General features: G+C 41.9%; 1 protein-coding gene across 1 annotated transcript; it reads right to left on the bottom strand.

Annotated features, from left to right (window-relative positions):
- Window positions 1–389: 389 nt before the first annotated feature.
- On the bottom strand, window positions 390–710 carry LOC121289660 (histone H2AX-like). Its single transcript, XM_041209285.1, has one exon. It carries the CDS (start codon window positions 708–710, stop codon window positions 390–392), a length of 321 nt encoding a protein of 106 aa, XP_041065219.1.
- Between the last annotated feature and the right edge of the window lie 9,608 nt (window positions 711–10,318).

Genomic DNA, 10,318 nt, shown 5'->3' with positions numbered 1-10,318 from the left:
AAGGCTGCTTGATACCTGGAAGGGGCCCCATGATATAAATTCTCCGGATGCCTTGAAGACACCAGTGAGTCCTGAAATGAAGCCTAGAAATGCTAAGACTTAAGGTCAGAACATAAATGAAGCTGTCGAGTTCAAATAAGCAACCAGCAGCAAACTATCTCCTAAACTCCTCATTAGTCACAATGGCAATGCTCCAGACCCTCTTTATCTCACCCTAGGGTGAAGTTTTATTAAAAGTGGGCTGCTTGCCTGCGCGAAATCGCATGGGCAACATAAAATCGGGATCAGTTGTCTTTCTGATCTTTTTCTGATATCGCCCTTCAGGCATAAACCTTGCTGGGGTGTCCACTTTTCATGGGCAGCAGCACAGCCTGGATGTTGGGTAGGACCTACTCCTGGGCTATGGTGATGCCTCCCAGCAGCTTGTTGAGTTCCTCGATGTAGCGGATGGCGAGCTGCAGGTGGCGGGGGGTAATGCAGGTTGTCTTGTCGTCCTGGGCCGTGTTGCTGGCCAGCCAGAGGATCTCGGCCGTCAAGTACTCAAGGAAGGTGGCCAGGTAGGTGGGGGCTCCAGCCCTGACCTGCCCGGCATGGTGACCCTTGAGCAGCAGCTGATGGATACGACCGGCGGGGAATTGGAGTCTGGATCTGGAGGACCAAGTCTTGGCCTTGGCGAGCCTTTTGCCTCTAGTTTTACCGCAACTGGACATCTCTCCCCTAGAACATCCTTCCCTGGCCGACAGCCTTTTTTAATGACCTTAAGTAGCCCATTAATTGTTGGCAGGTGGGCTCTGGCACACGCGCGCACCCACTGCCCTGTGAATTGTTTGCGTGCGGGATGATGTTGCGATGCTTGTCCAGTGTCATCTTGCGCAATTTCACTACCGTTCGGGTAGGGTGCGCACCCACCCCCGAGATGTAAAGTTCTGGCCAGTTTGTTACTTGGCACATGACTGCAGTGCAGCAATAAAATGTGGCACCCCAGGATATGGACTCACATAACAAATAGTTTCTAGCTCTTGACTAATAATATAACAATATATAACAGTCTCTCTACCTCCCTTCCTCCTTTAAGATGCTCTTTAAAATCCACCTCTTTGACTAAGCTTTTGGTTATCCGACCTATCTCCTTGCCTGGTTCAGTGTGAAATTTTGATTTCGTAATGATCTTGAGAAGCACCTTGGGACATTTCATCATGTTAAATGTCCTAATGAAGCAATAATGATAATGACTTGCCCATAAATCCCTTCAAAAGGCAGATAACCAATATAAATAATGGTTAGTACATCAATTCCACTGTCAAGTGTACAAAATTGAATGCTGAAGGAGGGTGCAAGGTACAGAAGTGCCTGCTTCACAGATCAGACTATATGAATTATCATGGACAATGTAAGGAAAGAGTGAATTGCTCTCTATTATTCAATAGAACAAACCATGTCAAAACGGTAAGTCCAACAGGCATGGAAAGAAATTGCATGACAGATCAATGTGGCATCAACAACCTGCTGTGCTTGGGTGAGTGTAGAAGATGGTCATTATGAAGAATACTGTCAAAGCAAGTAATGAAGTTCACTATCAATACTCTATCAATACTTAATGTGGTGATAAGGTTATTAATAGCAATTAGCTTTCAGTGATAAAAAATACTTATTCTAGGAAACTACTGGTTTTAACCATGTGGGTTCCTCAAATAAATTATTCTGTTTTTTAAAGAATAAGCATGGCATATGTCTTTCTAAGAGGCATTTTGTTTCAAAATTTGTGATAAGAATTACAAGAGGATTCTACACATTGGTTGATTTGGTTAACCACTTGAAAATTGCCTCAAGATCTCCAGTCCTGAATTATGTCATTTAATATCCCACCTGCAAATTTTTCATCTGTAAGTATTTGTATTCTTTAAATAAATCTGATTAGTAGATTAACCTTTCATGAAAAATGCTTGATGTGGCTGAGATTATGTCCCTCCCAAAGTGACATATGGTATAATGGTATCCTACCTACTATAAAACAACAGTTTAATTAGAAATTGGTAGATTGTTAACACACTGCCATGTGATTCTTATTCACTATATGCTCTTGAATTGTAAGTTTGAAGTCAAAGGCAACAAAGTTCGTGAATGGAAACTGCAGTTTGCCATCAATCCACAATAAGTAGACTTGTAAGAAAGTATTTTCAGCCCTCTCCTGGACAGCAGAATTGCACTTGCAGTTAGATAGTATTAATGAGGTCTTACTAGTCTCAGACGAGATTACTGCAACATAAATGCAACAAAAATTCAGCAGGGAACTCTGTTCTCTTTAGTTGTGGCTTGTTTTTTGGTTCATCTGCTCAGCTTCCAACTCCTATTCAACTTATCACCTTGTCCAGTTCCTGAGGATTGCGTGAACTTCATTTTATGTCACTTCTGCAATTTCAAAATCCTGAGATTTTTAGGCAGTGATTTTGGAAATTTCCAGAAGTACAGTCCAATTAGTCATTAGTCAATTGACATGTGCAGGTTTGAGCCTCATGAAGAAGGAGCAGATTCAGGAAACTCCTCAAGAGTGGCATGGCAAGTTACATAATATGCCAGTGTATTGCCAACATCCCCTGATCGTGGCTAGGAGATTCACCAAACCCCATCATTTGTCGGTTCCAGTAATTGAAGGAGCAGAGCTTCAATAGCAACTGATTGCCTCTCTGCACTGTAGTTCCTGAACTGAGCTTTCAGGCCAACCTTTGTTTTCTCATCCACTATACAACAGACATAGGGGAAGAACCTGAGCAGAACAGCTTACAGTGTGTCAGGCAACTTGGTGTTGTCTTAAGGCTTATACAGATTTTTCTGCCCCTGATTACTTAACCTAATCCCCTCTGAAGGGATTTGTCAGAGACATGCCTGCTGTGATTCTGACTCCTCCTCCAGGTTACTGAGGGATAGGTTGGTGTGATTCTTCCTGGGATCCATTTCCTCCTTGTTCCACAAATATACCTCAATGCTTGCTCCTGGACCACACACACAAGGTCTTCTGTTGCACGCCCAGGACTTTCAAGTCTTGAAACTATTTGAGAGTAAAGTAAATAGCTATGACCATAGCCTCAGTGGAAGTTCATCACATCTTGCTTAGCTGTACACAGTGCCAGTTCCTTTCAAATGATTCACTAAAGTGTTCAAGTGTTTCCAAAAGTGCTTGCACAGGTAGCAAGATCACCAGTATGCCATTCTGACTATCTTCAATGAGGCCAGAACATAAAAGGAGAACCTTTGAGCTTAAAGAGATTTCATAACCTGAACAATGACATATGGGCAAATGGCTGCAGTTATCATGGCCGAGAATTTCCTCAAAGTGAGTTACACCACTGTTGCCTCTTTTTAAATAAGATATTTGCACCCACTGGTGGCTGAGAGGTAGAGTGACACTTGAGTTCCTCGAATCTGGTCATTTATGTCCCCACCAGTGTAGACATTGGTATAAAACAGATGTAAGCAGATAACCAACCAAGTAACTTCAGTGCAGCCTTTCTAACAGACAGTTTAATCTGCACAATTCAGCAGGAGACAGGGGACAAACAGGAACAGTGCTTGAATTTCATTCACTCTAATAATTTCACCGCGTATCGGAACAATGTTGTACAGAATTACGGCCATTCAAGCACCATCTGTGTCAAGAGGGCTTCAGGCATTGTATCCAATCCAAGGAAGGAGAATGCAAAACTTTACTCATTCAGATCTTCATACCCTCCTTGAGGAAAGCCTCCTTGGGTCTTGGTGCCATCAAGCTACCCAGATGGCACTGACACTGGTGTTGAATCTTAAAAGGGGTGGGCTGTGTAGTGATAGGGGGGTAGAATTTCTGTTGGGAATTCTGCAAATTCAGGGTTTTTTTTCTTCATTCATGAGATGTGGGTGTTGCTGGCTAGGCCAGGTTATAGATGTAGACAGGTTAAGTTAGTGGGCAAAACCTTGGCAAATGGAATATAATGTGGGAAAGTGTGAGGTTATGCACTTTGACAGGAAAAATAGAAGAGCTGAATATTATTTAAATGGAGAAAGACTGCAGAAAGCTGCAGCACAGAGGGGTTTGGGGGTCCTTGTGCATGAATTGCAAAGGGCTAGCATACAAGTTCAGCAGGTAAAAGGGATGACAAATGGAACGTTGACCTTTATTTCAAAGGGAATGGAGTATAAAAATAGGGAAGTCTTGCTAAAACTATACAAGGCACTAGTTCGACCACACCTAGAATATTGTGAGCAGTTTTGGCCCCCTTATCTAAGGAAAGATATATTGGCATTGGAGGCAGTTCAGATAAAGTTCATCTCTCTGAAGTACCACACAGACAGAATCTATAGCCCCACTTTCTCTCTTTTCCTTAGTCCCAAAGGGGTAATGCTCATCCATTGATATCTTCAATGCTTCCTTTCCAGCAGATGCACACAGCGTTGGAGGGCACAGGAGAAGGAAGATAACAATGAGGAAGAGAAGTAGGGAAGTTTTTTTTTTAACTCCCTTGCTGATTATAGCAATTGTGATGAGGAAGGACCAGGATTCCCCCAGTTGCAACTGCTTCACTTTGTCATGACTTCCTCTGCCCCAAACTCCTCCATCTTGTCACCTCCCTGAAGCTTGGGAGGCAATGGGGACTGAATGGAGCACAGCATAAAGTTGTGGCTGCTGTGTCTTGAGGCTTTCAGGGTCTGTGGGCTGCTATGAAACCAGCCAGCTCCCTGATCAGTGGGATCGCAGCTCTAGGGCCCAGTGAAATGACGATGGCTGGAGCCAACATGCCTGATCCTGCTGTTTTCATATCACCTTATGTGGCTCAACATTAAATCTTGTTTAATAATACTCCTCTGAAGCGCCTCAGGATGTTTTACTATATTAAAAGTGCTCTATAAGTACAAGTTGATGTTATCACTTAGGCCAGTGCTACATTTCTGGCCTTCATCAAGGAACCATACTAATGCAACACCTGAAAAAGCATTTCATGGCTTTCAAAATGCATGTTCAAAATCTTTAGATTCTTCTGCGACAGGAACTCCTCAATTGTCTTAACCAGCTAATCCTTGCAGTTGCTGTGCGTCATAAATCTCAGTCTCAGCTACCCAGAGCACATTAGCAGGGCAAATCCAGGAAACTTGCAGCTGCTGAGCCACTGACCCCCACTCTGACACATGTAAATGAGGCCAGTTGGACAGTTCACAGGAAGGGTCAAAAATCACAAGGGAACTAGGGAAGCATCCTGAAGGTGCAACAGTTGCGGGAGTGGCTTTTACCGGAGTTCTCTGAACAAAAAAAAATCTATGCCATTTATACACTGCTCCTGCGCTGAAAATAGTGAGGAAAGTTCCCTCCCCCTCCCCCCCACCCCCAATCTTCTTTCTTAGGAATAGGCTGAAAACAGAAAAAAATCCAGGAAGTAGCTAAGCAACATTGAAGAGATTGTGTTGAACAGGAATATATTCAGAAGTACACGTCCTTAGTGCAATGGGAAAATTGTAATCAAAACTGAGATCTGACTGGATTCTGAGCAGCAGAGGATCTGACAAGATAAAAGTTGATGTTGGTCATATAACGGAATATCTTAGAGTAATAGAGGTAACTTTTTACCATAATCACAGGGATTAATGTTGAAAGGAGGAAGTGAACCAATAAGGTCAGCTCTTTAGCAGAGTTTGTCATCAGGATAGAAGGAAGGGGGAAGGATGGATTCACATAAGTTAGGAGAGACAACTTTTGCAAGGGGCCAGAAGGATTGATTGCTGGAGGGGCAGGAAACCAGCAGTTGACATTAATTTTCAGTAAGGCTGCTGTAGTAATTATAGTTTTGGGAAATGTAGGACTGTAGCTTTAAGAATAATCCTGTGTTGTAACATCACATGATCTGTGTAAACCAAAGTGTTAACAGAGCGGGGAACCTCTACAAGGGGGTTGTTCTTTAGTTATGGAGTTTGATGCACACGCGTTGTTGTTGTTCTTGTCTTGTAAATAAAGATAAATCTTTCCACTAAGAAAAGTTGTCTGAAGATCAATTTTATAACAAACTAGCAACAAGGATAAACTAGGCTAGGTGCTGTACCTCACCCAATTGCAAGCATCTAAGTCCATTAAAAAGAAAAGAAGATATATTCATCCAAAATGCCACAGTTTATCAGAATTGATCCCTTTGAGCCAGGCACAGACAATTGGCCTCAATATATAGAACGTCTTGCATTCTTTCAAGCAAACAAAATCACGGGGGACAAAAAGAGGAGAGCGATTCTCCTGAGTATTTGTGGGATCAAGACATACAGTTTAATTTGAAGATTGCTGGCCCCCGGTTCTCCAGATTCGAAGAATTTCACTGAATTAGTAAACCTCACTAAAGGACATTTTCAACCCAAGCCCTCAGTCACAATGCAGAGGTTCAGGTTCAATTCATGGAATATAGTCCTGGGCGAGATAATTGCTACCTACATGGTGAAATTAAAACAACTAATGGAATATTGTGATTTCGGTGAAACCCTGAATGACATGCTCAGAGATCATTTAGTATGTGGCATGCAGGAAGACATTACTCAGCGAAGATTGCTGACTGAAGTGAACCTTGATTTTAAGAAAGCCTTAGAAAGAGTGCTTGCAATAGAAAGAATGCTTGTGATGGAAAGCACTGTAAGGGATTCACAAGCAATTCAAGAGGTGCAAAATGGCACCATTCTCCTGGTTGGGTGGGAACAGTCAGCTGAAAGTGGCGCAAAAAGCTGGGACTCTGCCATGAAGTGGGAAACAGCCCCCGCTAACCGATAAATGAGATGAAACTGCAACTAAATCGAAAAATAACGCATCAACATGGAAACAGTCTTCTAGCAATCGGCAATTTAAAAATGTATATTTTTTTTTTCCACAGAAGTGGATGCATAATGAAACAGTGCAAAACGGGATTCAAACAGGTCTCCAAACAACAAATGAAGTCCAATGAAGTCTATAGTGTAGAAGAGTCAGAAACAACCAATTGTGACATTTATTCATTATTCAACATGAAAGTTGGGAAGACAGAGTCAATAGTTGTTACAGCGCAAGTGAATGGTAAACCATTAAAAATTGAAGTAGACACGGTTGCCTCTACCACTGTAATAGGAGAATGCACTTCCACATATTTAAATAAAGGTGATCAACAATTAAATTTGGTACAAACATTTGCCAAGTTGAAAATGTACACAGGGGAAGAAATTCAGGTAAAAGGTATCAACAAAGCAGCTGTTCATTATAGACACCAACCAGTACAGCTACCAGTAATGGCATTAGAAGGCAGAAGACCAAACCTTCTAGACTGAAATTGGTTGAGGGAAATTAACCTTGATTAGCCAGTGAGATTTAAAAATGAACCTGGTAGAGGTCCTGAGTTGAAAAAAGAACAAGACAAGGTGCTTCAGAAAGAGCCTGGAGAGTCCAAGGGCCGCAACAGAATGAAAAAGGAGTGTGTATTCATTCAGCAACATGAAGAAATGAAGACTGTCTTAAACAATGACATGGAAGAACAGCAGAAGATACCTCCGCGACACCCTGGTCCACTCCTCCATCACCCCCTACTCCTTAACCGCCTCCTACGGCACCTCCCCATGCGAACGCAAGATATACAACGCCTGCCCCTTCACTTCCTCTCTCCTCCCCGTCCAAGTGCCCAATCACTCCTTTCACGTGAAGCTGCATTTCACTTGCACTTCCCTCAACTTAGTCTACTACATTTGTTGCTCCCAATGCGGTTTCCTCTACATTGGAGAGACAAAACGCAGACTGGGTGACTGCTTTGCGGAACACCTTCGGTCTGTCCGCAAGCATTACCCAGACCTCCCTGTTGCTTGCCATTTTAACACTCCACCCTGCTCTATTGCCCACATGTTGGTCCTTGGCTTGTTGCATTGTTCCAGTGAAGCTCAAAGCAAACTGGAGGAACAGCACCTCATCTTCCGACTAGGCACTTTACAGCCTTCCGGACTGAATATTGAGTTCAACAATTTTAGATCTTGAACTCCCTCCTCCATTCACACCCCCTTTCCGTTTCTTCCTCCTCCTTTTTGTTTTTTCCAATAATTTATATAGATTTTTCTTTTCCCACCTATTTCCATTATTTTTAAATGTATTCCACCCATCATTTATCTATAACTTTTATGCTCTTTTAGTCTTATTTCACCCCATCCCCACTAGAGCTATCTGTACCTTGCTTGTCCTGCTATCCACTCTTAATTAGCACATTCTTTTAGAAAATATCACCACCTTCAACACCTCTTTGTTCTTTTGTCTGTGACATCTTTTGGTTATCTCCTCCTATCACTGCTTGCTTGTCCCAACAACCACTCCCTTCCCTTCTCTCCACCCCTCCCCCCTTAAACCAGCTTATATTTCACCCTTCTCCTATTTTTACTTAGTTCTGTTGAAGGGTCATAAGGACTCAAAACATCAACTGTACTCTTCTCCGCCAATGCTGCCAGACCTGCTGAGTTTTTCCAGGTATTTCTGTTTCTGTTTTTGTTGAGCAGAAGCTACCCATAGAGATGCTGCTGAATGACAGAGTTCAAGATGAAGTGAGCGAACTTCGTAGAGAAAAGGAAAACCTGTTGAAAGACCTTCACATACCACAAGGATCCCTCCGGTCAAAGTTTGTGCCTCTAAAAAATTACAAAGAGAAACAGGAAGAATTTAACATCTCCCTGAACAAACTGAAGAACCAGTTGGCAGAGAAGACGCAGCAATGTTCAAGTTTCCAGGAGGAAGCCAACAGATATAAGAAAGAGACAGAAGAACTGAAGAATCAGCTAAATGAAACTAAAGAGGTTTTGAAAGCAAAAGTTGAAGAACTTAATTTCATGACCTGTTTAAATATTGTATTGTCATGAGATAAACATCCTTGTAAATACAAAACGTGCAGAAAAGTTAAAGTCGGACGATGTAGTAATTATAGTTTTGGGAAATGTAGGACCGAAGCTTTAAAAATGATCCTGTGTTGTAAGATTACATGATCTATATAAGCAGATGTGTTAACAGAGTGGGGAACCTCGACAAGGGAGTTCTTCTTTAGTTATGGAGTTTGATGCACACATGTAGTTGCTGCTGCTGTCTTGTAAATAAAGTTAAATGTTTCCACTAAGAAGATCAACTCTATAACAGCTGCACTTAATGCTATAATAGTGGATCATATAATGATGATATTGAGCTCAAAGATATATATTTGTCTAGGTTTTAGCACTTAAGTGTTTGTTTGAGTGCTCAGTTTTGCTTCATGCCAAAGTAATTAGACCCATGATGAATGCTCAGATTCTCATTCCTTATTGCCTATAATTTTTCTTACTGAAATCAATATCAGTCTTCAGAATAAGTAGCTACCGAAAAAAAATCATTATTTAAAGATGTAATACCTCACAAATCACTTACTTTAAGAAAAATACACTTCTAAAATATGGTACTTTAAAATATGGCATTCAGCCTAAATTGCTTCCAGGCAAAGGAAATTTTGCTGTCTACTCTCACTTAAATCAGTGGGTACTCATTGCTAAATTTTAATTAAATTACCTGCATATTTCAGAAAAAAATGCAGCACTTATGTAAGCTCCATTTGGCGTTTCCTGCCATCTCCCTTATTTTTATTTTTTTTCAAATCCTCTCCCATGTTAGAACTGAATGAAACCATTCTTTCACACAACTGTGTTCTGAAGCTTACATTTCTATCCTATAATCCCATTAAGGGAGACCACGTGGCAGTTCATGTTGAATGCTTGCAATGGCTTCTAATTCAAATATAGATATTTTAAAATTACCTTTTAACAAAGATCAGGATAAAAACAGCATTGAGACAGCAAAAGTACAGAGAGAAACACAGGGCAGAATATGCACTCGTTGGGCAGGCGTGTGCCCGACCCGAACAAGCATAAAATGATGCATGATGATGTCGGGCGAGCATCCCAATGCCATTGCGCATGTGCGATATTTCAGCTGGCGGGTGCGCATGGGAGTTGGCAGCGTGCCCGCCAACAATTAAGCGGCCTACTGAGGCCCTTAAGGAACAAATTGACTTGAATTTTTCGCTGCCCGTCCAACATTTCAGTTGGGGGAGGGGGCGGGGGCGGGGGGGGCGGCGAATAGGCTGAGCAGATTTTGCATTTTTGGTGAAGCCTCATCCATGGGCGGGATGAGGTTTCATCCAGTGATTTAAAAAAAATAAAAACTTTTTGCATTCATATTTTACATGTCTCTGCTCATGTGTCAGAGTCACATGAGGGCACAAGTTTTCATGATCTAAAATTCTTCATTTATATTGATAAGAATCTTCAGTTCCCTGAGGCAGCTCTGTGCCTCAGGGAG

This window comes from Carcharodon carcharias, chromosome 17 (assembly GCF_017639515.1).
Source record: "Carcharodon carcharias isolate sCarCar2 chromosome 17, sCarCar2.pri, whole genome shotgun sequence".
In the NCBI taxonomy this organism is placed as follows: domain Eukaryota; kingdom Metazoa; phylum Chordata; class Chondrichthyes; order Lamniformes; family Lamnidae; genus Carcharodon; species Carcharodon carcharias.
Note: the sequence above shows the minus strand (reverse complement) of the source record. Positions and strands in the feature narration are given on the sequence as shown.